Here is a 13,216-nt window from a genome sequence, read left to right as displayed (position 1 = left end):
GGGCTGATGGCTCAGAGCCTGGAGCCTGCTTCCGATTCTGTGTCTCCCTCTCTCTCTGCCCCTCCCCCGTTCATGCTGTGTCTCTCTCTGTCTCAAAAATAAATAAACGTTAAAAAAAATAAAAAAAAATAAAATTACAACTGCAGTAAGTGCTACGAAGGAGAGGAATTTGGGCCCATGAAATACTGTGAAGGTAGGACTTGACCTTGTCTGGAAGCCAGGAAGGACTTTCTTTAGGAAGTGATGATTAAGGGAGGCATCAAGTGTGAACAGAGTTGGCGGGGGGGCAGGGAGTAGATGCAGAGTGTCGAGGGCTCAGAATGTTGGGAAAACTGCAAGAGGGCCAGCAGTTGGGTGCAGTGAGCAGGGGACTATGGGGACTCCTGTGGGGTCCCATGGGCTGTGTTAAGAACTTTGTTCTTTATCATTAGAGCAATATAACCATTGAAGGCTTTTTCATAGGGAGATTGAAGGCTTCCCAGACTAGGAGAGTCTGGGAAGGTAGTAATGGAGAGAAGTGGACAAAGAAGAAATACCCTGGTGGGTCTGAGTCTGTCATCCCAAGGCATCTGGAAGACAGAGTCCATCAGCTTCCCTCCTGTTTGCAAACTTTAATTTCCATGCACATGCCATTGAAAGACACATGGTGATGGGTATGATTAGCACATTGCAATCTCAGTGCAGGACATGTGCCTGGTCAGCACCTGCCCCAAATGACCTGTGAGATGTGTTCTGGGACTGCATGAGGGGGCCATTGCTCTGTCCCCGTCCCTCCAGGCTCAAAGATTCCTGAGGGATGAGCTCTTTGCATTGCAGTGACCAATGTGTGCGGAGAGACTTGGCAGGATGCTTGAGAACTTAATGACAATGGAGGCATGATTATAAGTGGCACACCGTTTTTCCCCCCATGATAACTCACATTTTAGCAAACAAAGCAGTAGAGTAGAATAGTCAAGAACACAAGCTTTGCCAGGGGATTCAGATACTCCAGTTATTACCTGGTTTACACTGTCTGGGTACTCCAAAGAAATCAGGCCATGTAACCCTTCTTCAATCCAGCTTGAACTTTTCTACTTTCTTGTTTGTCTAGAATGTCTTTGCCTGCATCTGTTCAAGCCTTATTCATTCAAACTATTCATAAGGTAATGTTAATAGAAGTGCGATCAAACAAGATAAAGCATGTGTAGAAAATGAAACAAATGCCCATCAATAGGGGAATGACTAAACAAATTAGGATTCATGTCTGCTGTGTAATATTACACATTCATTAAGGTAGTTCTATGTGAACTGACCTGGAAAGGTAATATATCTGTGATATGTTGCTAAATGAAACAGGCAAATTGTGGAACCATACATGAAATAGGATCATAGTTGGATTTAGAAAGGAATGTGTATGGAAAAAGTTAGGATGAAACGTACTCCAAATTGTTAATAGAGATTTCCTCTGGAAAGGATGGTGGGATTCGGCTGGAAATGAAATTGAACTGTTCACATACAGTTAATGTACTTTTATGGTTTGGGTTTGCTTGTTTACTAGAACTGTGTTAATTTTGTAATTGAAATAAAATCAAAATGCATCAAAAAACTTGTTAGAAGAAATAAATAAACCATGGTTCTATTTCAGTTGTTAGATTGGGGACGTTCTTCCCCTCCCCCTAATTTATTATTTTATTAAAGAACAAAATGATAGCAAGAGAAAGTTACCTTTCTGTGAAAGCTCAACAAAAATGCTATTCCCCAATGAAACATGTTTCTGATTCCTCAATTGGATGTGCTGTCTCCTTTCTTTGAACCCTCAAATACTTTGTGTGGCTTTTGCGGCATTTAACTCTGTCTACCTTGTATTTCATACCTGTTTTACTGCCTCTCTAGATTTAAGCCACTGGATGGATGTCATGATAGAGAAGAGAATCAGCTTTCAAGTTAGAAGATCTGGATGTTGGCCCTTTTTCTGGTTTTCTAGCACAACGTGACAAATGAGCTCAAATGTAGTAGCTGAAAACATGGTCACTTTTTCCTTTCTTATGAGTTTATGGTTAGGAACTTGAGCAGAGCTGGGCTGGATGATTCTTCCACTCATGTGGTATTGAGTTGTGTCCCTTGGTGGAATTTAGCTGGGGGTTGACCTGGACAGGAAGGTCCAAGAAGACTTCCTTCATATGGCTGATGCATGGCCAGGCAGCTGAAAGGCCAGGTCCAGCTTAAGTCCTTTGTCTTTCTGAGCGAACCCTCTTACCTTCCCATGGACTTCTTCCTGGTGGCTCCGGACTTTGAGACAAAGGCAAACCAAACAGAAGCTGCCTGTCTTCTAGAGGATGCAACCAGCAGAGTGTCCCTTCTGCTGTACTGATTAAGCAGCTACAGAGCCCACTCAGATTTAAGAGGGTGGGAACAGAATAGTGCTTCTTGAAAGGAAAATTTGTATAAGAAATTTGTGGCCACCTTTAATCTGTCACAGCTCTGCTGTAAGTGCAGCCTCCATGTCTCAAGGACTACATCTATCAATTAAAAAGAACACGATCTGTAATGTATGCAAAAACACCCTATGCATTATAAAAAGCTATGTGTACTATATATGTATCAATAATTATCTTGATACTAACTCTGTATCTTACTCAAGGCAGGTATTTTCTAGAGGTTTAGTACTTTGAAAACAGACTCATTTATCAGCTAATTCCCAAGAGGAACACACAAAGAAAGTGATGTGGGGCATGGTGTAGTTGCAGAGTACAGACTTTGACTAGGTTGACATGAGTTAAATCCAAGCTGTCACTCAGTTACTATCTGTGTGACCTTTGTTGGCTCATTGCACCTTTCTGAGCCTTAATTTCCTCCTCATAGTATGAGAGTAGTATTTACTGAGCTGGGTTTCTGTGTGTATTGGAGCTAATTTGTGTGGAGCACTTAGTATGGCAACTGTCACATAGTAGGTCTTCTGTTTCTCTTAAGATGATGTAACAAAGTCATATAGCAAATTTGGCCTCCTTGCTGGTTTCTCTGCACTGGTTACTCCATCCGCAGAGATGACCGAGACAGGGTCGAGAGCCCACACCTTTGTGAAAGCAGCAGGGAAGGGAGGGCTCCACTTGTCTCTCCCAGTCTCCTCCTCTTTCCAGAGTGTCCCTCGCTGGGGGTTTGGTGCCCCGTGCAGCTGTGGTTGTAGTCATTCTTCTCTCAGTTGGATGCGGTCTCCTTTTTAGGCCTGTGGCTTTGCCTTTTGTAGATGTATGAGATCAAATCAGAAGGCAGCATCGCGAAGAAGTTCAACGAGCTTCTGCAGAAGCTGAGCTCGCCCCTGAAACCTAGAGTTCCAGAGCACAGTAACAACAAGATGAAAAATCTCTCCTACCCATTCTCCAGGGAGAAAATGTATCTGTAAGTATGGGAGCTGTTGGGGTAGGGATGTGGCAGGGTATGGGAAGGGAAATCAAACACCACTCAGTGTCTCAGCTCCCACAGTGAGTGCCCCACAGCCTGGGAGATAGGGGAGGAGGCATGCTTTCATGGTGAAATGTTCCCTGCATCTGCTTTCTGAATCCCCTTCCCTAAGTGAGATTATCCCAAAGAGCTCCCCAACATGTGTCCAGTGGCTCATGGGGCACCCGCCATTTTAGTCATGTTGCATGATGGATGGAAAATCATGGAGCACAGAGCCATAAACTTTGGGGTTCAGTGAGAAAATGGTCAGATACCTGTTTGCCTTTTGTGAGGAAACCATTCTGCCCAGTTCCTAGTCTAATAGGGTTTCAATATATTGTGATAAACCAGAGAGAAGGAGGATAAAGTTTCTGGATTTTTGTATTCCCATCTGCATGCTCATGTACTCACTGACTCTGAAGAGACGCCCACCCAGATCCCCCCTAGGGAGGGGGGTGGGATAAGAGCTCTTCACAGGGATGGTCATTTGGGAAACCTTTGGAAGAATGAGTCATGGTTGGGAAGTGAGAGATGGAGCAGGCAAGCATGAGTTCTGTTGTAGGTGCTGATGGGAGAATAAGAGTGTCAGGATTAAGAGAGGGAAAGCAAGGGCCAAGGATAGGTAGAGGAGATAGAAGAATCTGTCCCTTTTGGGGAGATGGCATTCCCAAAGCTGTGTTTCTGCTGTTGATTGGATAATATCTCCTACCCATTTTTTGCTGTATTAGATAATAATTCCATACACATGTATTTACTGTTCGTTTTGCACGTATTTCCTCATTGAATCATTATTCCCCTCATGATTCGGGTCCCAATTCTGGTCACCAATTCCAATGTGTGTGCCGGTCTTCCCATCCACCAAGGAATTCTTTTTTTTTTTTTTTTTTTTAATTTTTTTTTTCAACGTTTATTTATTTTTGGGACAGAGAGAGACACAGCATGAACGGGGAGGGGCAGAGAAAGAGGGAGACACAGAATCGGAAACAGGCTCCAGGCTCCGAGCCATCAGCCCAGAGCCTGATGCGGGGCTCGAACTCACGGACCGCAAGATCGTGACCTGGCTGAAGTCGGACGCTCAACTGACTGCGCCACCCAGGCGCCCCCACCAAGGAATTCTTTGACATCCTGCAATTCCACACAGTTCTGACACTACCTACCCTTGGAGAGCATTACATTTCCTAGGTTGAGGGCTCAGTGCAAAGACTGCCCTCCACCTCAGATGCCGATCACAAGTCCAAGGTGTTCCCTGTGCTTCTGATTGGCTGGCTGTAGGTCAAAGGTTCCCATGACCTCCTCTTCAAGTTTGATTAACTTGCTAGAGGAGCTTACAGAACTCAGAAAACTGATTTACTCACTAGATTACTAATTTATTACAAAGGATATGAATCAATGGCCAGATGAAGAGATACATAAAGTGAGGTTCTGAATGAAGGTGCTTGTGTCTTTGTGGAGCTTGGGGCCCGCCATGGGGGCACATGGAAGCATCCTAGTTCCCCAGCCTGGGTACTCTGCAAGCCCTTTCCTTTGGGGTTTTCTAGAGGCTTCCTTATGTAGCCATGGTTGATTAAATCACGAGCCATTGGCTACTGATTTAACCTCTAACCCCTCTCACCTCCCCAGAAATCAGGGGTGGGACTGAAAGTTCCACCTTCTATTCAAGGTTGGTTCCTCTGGCAATCAGCTCTCTCTCCCCCACCTCCCTTCCACCTTTAGGGAATTTCCAAAAATCACCTCATTGATAAAAGCCTAGTTGTGGCTGAAAGAGGCTTGTTAGGAATAACAAGACACCCATTTCACCTTTATGGCTCTGAAAATGATTTCAGGAACTGAGGACAGGAGACCAAGTATTATGACAAAAGATGTTCCCATTGCCCTTATTGTTCAGAAAATTCCAAGGAATTTGGGAGCTGTGAGTCATGAGCCCTGGATGAAGACTAAAAGATGTATTTAGCATAAGTCACAATGTCACCCTGCCTCATGAGGTGGCCATTCAGATATAATGGTGTCTCATAGAGAGGAAACTAAGGCCCGGGGTCTGTTAAAGTTCACACAGCATTAAGTGGCTGAACTGGGACTGGGACTGGCACATTGACCTACTGGCTGCTGGGGTTTTTTTGTTTTTTGTTTTTTGGGTTTTTTTGGTGCTCTGTGTCTCTTCCATGCTTCCCCTTCCTTGGGTCTGCATGCTGGTGCTGGCATCTGAACTGCCATCTCCCATGCATCTCCATTCATTCAGTGCCTGTGACCCTTCAAATCCAGTTCCTAGACACCTCCATCTGGAAGAATCTTCTGTTCTTTCTGCCCAAAATAAGCTCTCCATCCTCTGAATTGTTAGAGCAATGGTCTACCTACTATCATGTTCTGCTCTTCATCGGTTACTAGGAAACACATGCACCCAAGTGACGGGGGCTCCGGGGGAGCTGGGAGCACATTCCAGGCATCTGCACCCTGAGCACAGTCAGATCTACACAGGTGTTCTTTTTAGCGAAAAGGTCACAGTGTGAAGTGGAGAACAGACGCGGGCCTTCCATAATTAAGAGTTTGGTAGCTAACTGATGTGACAGTAGTGACAATATTAAATGAAAGTTTGAAAAACAAAGCCTTATCATCCCAGCACCAGGAAACTATACTCTTTCTGGTGGTTGTTATATTGTTTACTCTCTTTGTCCATACACAGGAATCCTTTCTACATACTTTCATGTTTAAAACATATCATAGTATAATATTTTCCTATCTCAGTCTAAAATTTTCTACTTAGGATGTTCTCATAATTATAATTTTCAGTGACCGCATGATAATCCACCCTGTTGATTTTGGAATTTTATTTTATGTCCACTATCCTTATTGTCAGTAACTTTGCAACGAACATTTTTATTTATGGAACTTTTTTCTTCTATTGAATTTATATTTCCTAGGATTCATTTCTGTGATCAGTTCTCACAATTACTAGGTCAAAAAAAATTATAAACACCATGTGTGTGTGAGCATGTGTGAGTATGTGTGTCTCACACATCTTGCTGTGTTGCTTTCTCAAGGTTTGCTCTGGCCTGAGGTGACAGTGGTCTCAGGTCAAGGGTCATAAAATGAGTTGACCTTCTGTTTTCTTGGTGTCTCCAGGTACAACATCCAGGACAAGGACACCTTCTTTGATAATGCCACCCGTAGCCGCATTGTAAGTACACAGGTCAACTACGGGTGGTGGGTTCTAGAATAAGGGGAAGGCTGGGTACCCAGTGTGGCAGGACCTTCTCTTGCTCTTCCTGCTACCTCCCATCATCCTTTTCTTGGGGTTGCCTAGAAACCAAGGGGCGGATCCAGGAGCTTCCCAATCTTAGTGGCAAAAGGAATAGCAAACAGATCCCCTCACTTAGAGGCTGAGAGAAGTCTCTTCTCTTTAGGATTCTCCACCTTGGCCATTTGGAATCACAAAAACAGGAAATGTCTGAGCTGGTGGGGTCTTTCAGCTAATCAGGTGACCCCCTTGCTTGACAGTTGGGGAAACTGAGGCTCTAAGAGGCAGTGGATTGAAAAAATTCATACAGATCACTAGTGTCTGAATGAGGACCCATTGCGGGGCTACTGTGTTTCTTTTACCCTCTAAGGAGTGTTGTGCATTTGTATCACAGGGGATGCTAGAACTAGCCAGTTTGTTCAAGAATAAAATTCCCAGCCCATTCAATAGAAAGCCAAAATTCATGACTGTAGCTATTCTTCTACTATTTTTTTTTTTTTTTTTTTGCCTTTTGAAATCAAGGTTTTGGCTTTTGCATGATGATGGATTCTGACGAAAATCTGTGTATGGCCTGTGCCCCGTGGCCTCCATCTGAGCTGTAGTGTGTCTCCATGCTCTGGTCCATTAATTCTCTATTTGCCTGGAGAGCATTCAGCGTATAGACAGAGGAGAAAAAGAGGGACCCAAGAAAAGCTGCTCACTTATTTATGCCACAGTGGAAACAATGGCAGTGTGTTTCCATTGTACCCTAGGAAAGAACTTAAGTTTCAACAGAGGAGAAGTAAGGATCAGGTAGTAGAAGGACTTCCAATTCAGCAGGGTGATCAGAAGGATGAGAAGTGACAGGTGATTAGAGGAAGCTACAAAACATTTCTAAGGCACACTGAAAACATGGCCCTCCCTGACTCTTTGCTCACAGGTTGGGGAAGAAAACACCTCAGGTTCCTTAGCCTAGTGTTTTAGGAAGGTTAAAATGGGTACATGATTTATCATCCTATGGAAAAAGGCATAAACTTCCCATTTTTTTGTTGATGCTATTACAAGCTGTTTAAATCGCCCTGTGGCTTGGGTCTCATGTCTATGGGGGAGTTATAGGGTATTGTGGAGATTACCAAATAATTGCAAAGTACTTGTAAAATAGTACAATGCCATATAAATGCTGTTCCTAATTATTATTGCTGTTGAATTACTGCACAGTATTATAAGTGAATTAAACATTCTTGGGCCCCATAGTGCTGGAAGTTATTTATTTTCCACTCGCTCTAGGTCTGTGGCTGGAATATGGGAGTGTGAATGATGATGCAGGAACACGCTTCTCTCATTCAGCTCTCATTCTGGAAGCTTCTCCCTTTCCCTAGTCCCCCCCCCCCCCGCATAGTGAGAAGGGGTAGAAAAGAGCCTTTGAGTTTTGTCTTGGGGTCTACTCTGCCCTGGACTATTGTCTGAGGAACTTGCTCGTATCTGTATACGGCATCCCTGTGCCCCTTCTTTATAGGTGTCCTAGCACCCCAGCTATTTGTCCCAGAGCAGACTTCCTTGCTGGGAACCTCTTTATAGTTGGGCACAGGCTTGGGACCCTTTGGAGGGCACTAGCTGGCCAGTCACTGTTTCCTCTGCAGCCCTCCCCCACATGTGAGAGACATTTCCCTGCAAGTCCCACGTCCAGGGCTCTGTTGGCCTATTTCGCCATACAGTCATCATTGGGCTGAGAGCCTGGTATGTGCCCCAGAAGTGCTCGGAGACAAGGAGTCTTGAGCGAGTGTCTGACTGGGGAGACAAGATGAGGACTCAGGAAAAAAACAGAGAAATAATAGTAACAATGAGCAAGATGTATATGGCCCTCTATGAGTTTACAAAGCACTTTCATGTTTTCTTAGAACAGCTCTGTGAGTCAGCTCCATTACAGAGAAGGCCAGGGACTGTCAGGGCCCTCAGGGAGGTTTGCTTAGGACCCCTTGGCTAGGAGCCGGGCCTGGAACTGGATTCAGCGGCCTGCTCATCTCGGGCTTTCCCCAGCATGGCGCTACTCAGGATTGGCGGACAGGATACCCTCCTCTTCCCCTTCCCTGGACGTTCTGGTCCCAGCACTCCCTCCCAAGCCCTCCTGAAGCATGTGGGTCTGGGCTCCCTGGCATGTTTTCCTTACCTCCTGTAACTGCAGTCCATATACAGCCTTTATGTTTTCGGGGTAGGGCGAAGGGGATAGTGTGCGTGCGAGGGACTTAGGTTCTTTGCTTCCTCAAAGCACTCAAGTTCGAACAGGTTTGATGTGCAGTGCATGAGCTTGGCATATGCTTGGCTTCCCCCTCTCTGGAAGTGGGTCCAGTTGCCTGGTCCCCTGCCCCCCCCCTCCCATGGTGGTACACACGGTCATGGTGCTCACAGCCCTGCTCTTGTCTGTTTCAGGTGCACGAGATCCTGAAGCGCACAGCCTGTTCTCGGGCTAACAACACAATGGGTAAGGACCCCCTCTGCCGCCCACGGGCCCAGTGCTGATGGGCTGCCACAGTGCCAGAGCTGTCCTCTCTGCAGCTTGCTGCAGGGTATGGGGGGCAACGAAGAACAGAACAAACAGACACCTCCATGGAGGAGGGGAGGCTGCTTGCACTCAGGGCCAGGGGTCCTGCTTGCTCTCCAGGAGCAGCAGCACCCCATCTTGTGGGGGCAGGGGCGTTCCCCAGATTGCTGTAACTTCTCCCAGACCTTCATCCCTGTCTCCACAACCTATACAAGGTTTTAATAATTACCTAAACATGGCAGGTTTAGTTTGTTTATTTAGTTTTTAAGAAGAAAGGCATCTCAGAGACCCTTTAGTGCAGCCTTCTCCCTTTATGTGTGAAGGAGCCGACCTCCCACAGGGTGACTTTTCAGAGGTCACACGTTAGTCTGAAGGTGTGGCTCCTGAGTTCAGCGTTCCTGTCACTGAATGTGGCTGAATCTGTTCCCTTGGTGATTTGTTTTTGAAACTTGAGTGTATTAGTCTTTGCAGTAGGAACGTCAGCATTTGGGAGCCCATAGGGCAGGCCAACTGATGCTGGAAGACTTTGCGGAAGACACACAAAATGGCTGAGGTGGAGATGGGAGCTTATGAGCACAAGCACGCGTCCTTTCCACAGGAATCACTCTGCAGGCCAGAGCTCTTTCCAGAGCTGCTACCAGCACTCAGAATGGCTTTTGAAACCTGAGAGAAATTCCTTCAAAATACACTCTGGGGTGGCAAATCTTTGGCTTTTGAGGCAGCCTTGAGTTAAAGAGTTCAAAGTCATTTAGAGGCAAGTCTAGTAAATAATGTAGTCAATCAAGCGAAGAAATCACAACAGTGCTAATGATAATAAAGGTAGCATTGGAGAGTTTTGCGGGGGGACTCATAAGCTGCCTTAATACCAAGGGAGTGGTCCTGGAGAAGGAACCAGAACAGGTTTTATATAGTGATAGTGCCTTTAGTCTAGTGCAGAACTTCTCGAGGGGGCAATTTATGATGATGGGTTGCGTTGATGTATTCATCTTGTACAAAATCCCAAATAATACTCTAGTTTTTGAAAGTCAAGTCTTGCATGTGATGTTGTTTGTCTGGAACATGGTGCTGATGAGGCCAGGACATGAGTGAGGGAGGTGATTAATTAGCCCAGCTTGATTCCATGGAAGGACTGAAGCCCCCACTTAGAGCAGCCATTTTTCCTTGGTTCCAAGGACAACCAGAAGAGTCAAGAGATCTTAGAATGTATTTTATATTTTCTCATGACTTCTATCAGAATTCTTGAATTTACCTCACTTCTTGACCAGTTCACTCCTCAGCTCCATTAATCTGCCTTTTATCCTGTCAGACCATCCTCAATTTGACCAAACCTGCTCCCTCAGATGTCATAGGTGACTTCCAGTTCCCACATTTCATGGCCTTTTTTTCAGTCTTCCTCTTCTTTAACCTCCTACACATCCTTCCACACCTTCTTTATGGACCTTCATCCTCTGAGAGTTGATATCCAGGAAGGTGCTACTGCTGTACTAATCTGCTGCCACTCTTAAAAAAAATAATAAAAATTAAAAAAAAATATATATGTATACACACACATATATATATTTGAGATATCTATATCTATATCTATATCTATATCTATATCTGTATCTATATCTATATCTATTATCTATAGAGAGAGAGTGAGTATGAGCAGGGGAGGGGCAAGAGAGAGGGAGAGAGAATCCCAAGCAGGCTTTGCACTGACAGCACAGAGCCCGATGTAGGGCTTGATCCCATGAACCGTGAGATCATGACCGGAGCCGAGGTCAAGAGTGGGATGCTTAATACTTGAGCCACCCAGGTGCCCCTCTGCTGCTATTCTATTTCTGCCTCATGGACCACACTTTCTTTGGTTCTTCTTCCTTCTCCTAGATTTTAGATGTTTTCTTCTCCGTATTCCCTTGGCCTCCTTACTTTTCTCTGTATATAGATGACTAGGAACCATGTATTTTTATTTCCCACTTCTCTCACTAATTCTAGCCCAACATTTCCAACTGACAGATGGATATCTCCACTGAGATGTTCACCAGAACCTTAAAATCAGTATATCAAATGTCCATTTCTAATTCCCCCTCTCTTCCTCTCTCTCCTGCTTCTCTTCCTGTTATTGTGACCACTGTCTTCTCTGTTTTTGCTCACATGGTTCCCTTCACCTGAATGTCCTCCCCCCATCCCCCCATGCCCATCCCCAGACCAAACATGGCTGTCCCATGGGTTCTTCCAATGCCCTGTCCTTGGAACTCCCACCAAATTCAGTCTCTTTCTTGCTGATTGCTATGTCCATGGCCTAGGCTCCCAAACAGTCCTTGAAGTGTGTTGAATCATCTCCTATGCCCCAGTGCACCTAGCTGTCTGCCTTGCACATTCTAGTCTGTGAATTTGGTTTAGCAAATTAATTAAACATGCCTAGCCTGTTAGCCCACAGCGATTGCTGGTAATTGTAACTATGGACAAATAAATTCTCTGCAACTCAGTTTCCTTGGATGTAAAGTGGGATAGTAACATCTATCTTGCAGAGTCTTTGAGAAGATTGAGCTGTTAGTTTGTCTTGTAAACTAGGAAGTCCTTGAAAATAAACTAGGAAGTTTATTTTGAGAGACCGTCTCTGGGTTGTCAAAAGGCCATTAGGGATCCTCTACTTTTTTTTTTTTAAATTTTTTTTTCTTTTTTTTTCAATGTTTTATTTATTTATTTTGGGACAGAGAGAGACAGAGCATGAACGGGGGAGGGGCAGAGAGAGAGGGAGACACAGAATCCGAAACAGGCTCCAGGCTCTGAGCCATCAGCCCAGAGCCTGACGCAGGGCTCGAACTCACGGACCGCTAGATCGTGACCTGGCTGAAGTCGGACGCTTAACCGACTGCGCCACCCAGGCGCCCCAGGGATCCTCTACTTTAACACTGAAGTTTTTTTTCTTTTTCATTTGAGGATATGAATTTTTTGGTGATGTCTCAAATCAAACTTCTTAAGAATTTTGTTGAGTAGTTTTCAAAAATTTCTTTTTTTGTCATTCAGAAAACATTTATTGAGCACCTTGTCTGTGTCAAATGATGTTAGAGAAACTGAGAGATGCCAAGATGAATTTGACCTAATTTCTAGCCTTGAGGGCTCTTAGTTTAGCTATGCAGACAGTCATGTAAATAAATAATTATGAGCTAATCTGCTAGGTACAACTATAGAGACATGTACAGAGTGCAGAGGGAACACAGAGGTGGAAGCAATTAACTTCCATGTGTGTGTGTCTAAGTATCAACATAAATTATCCAGTATTCATTTCGTAGCTCAGGGGAAAGTTGGCATGTCAGTAATTCTACAAATGGGGACAGAGATGACATGTGACTTGTCCAGGGTCACATACTGAGTCATTGTCAGATGGGTCTAGAACTTGGGTTTCTTTGCTCCAAATCTTATATCCAATACCTTTGGGATGCTGTGAACTAGAGGTGGAATTAGGTTGAATCTTTAAAGTCTGTTACTATAGAAGCAGTAGCCATCTGGCCACTGATTTATAGGCATTTGAATTGGAAGGGAGAGCCTACCTTCTTTTAACATATATTGAACCTTAGGTCCTAAAACACCCAGGTACTTCTGCTAGGGGTCTTGTCAGGGAAACGTGGAGAAATGAGTTCAAGTTCTGTCTCTACTAAATTTGGTTAGATTTTAGTAGGCTGTATTGTGTCTGTTAGCCTCAGTTTTCCTGCACTTACAAAATGCTGAAAATGAAGGAAAACTGAGGTTAACATATTATAAAGCCTCTTCTTTCGTGCTATTCTAATATAATTTAAGTTAAACTTTAAACAACTCACTATACAAATAAATTTTAAAGCCCCATTGTTAGCCAAACTATAAGAGACTCTTAAAAACTGAGAATAAAATGAGGGTTGATGGGGGGTGGGAGGGAGGGGAAAGTGGGTGATGGGCATTGAGGAGGGCACCTGTTGGGATGAGTGCTGAGTGTTGTATGGAAACCAATTTGACAATAAATTTCATATTAAAAAAATTAAAAAAAATAAAAAATAAATAAATATCTGGCAGATTTTACCAGTTGTGTG

At 44.3% G+C, this 13,216-nt stretch overlaps 1 protein-coding gene across 4 annotated transcripts in view; it reads left to right on the top strand.

Moving 5' to 3' along the window:
- The window catches only part of ANO2 (anoctamin 2), a 340,087-nt gene that overhangs the window by 99,079 nt on the left and 227,792 nt on the right, over positions 1 to 13,216 (top strand). For all 4 annotated transcript variants that reach the window (XM_045467167.1, XM_045467165.1, XM_045467166.1 and 1 more), the window contains 3 exons: positions 3,224 to 3,375; positions 6,535 to 6,589; positions 9,056 to 9,107. In XM_045467167.1, coding sequence (XP_045323123.1) covers positions 3,224 to 3,375; positions 6,535 to 6,589; positions 9,056 to 9,107 — 259 coding nt within the window. The remainder of the gene's footprint in view (positions 1 to 3,223; positions 3,376 to 6,534; positions 6,590 to 9,055; positions 9,108 to 13,216) is intronic.

This window comes from Leopardus geoffroyi, chromosome B4 (assembly GCF_018350155.1).
Source record: "Leopardus geoffroyi isolate Oge1 chromosome B4, O.geoffroyi_Oge1_pat1.0, whole genome shotgun sequence".
NCBI lineage: Eukaryota > Metazoa > Chordata > Mammalia > Carnivora > Felidae > Leopardus > Leopardus geoffroyi.
This window is presented reverse-complemented; position numbering and strand designations above follow the sequence as displayed.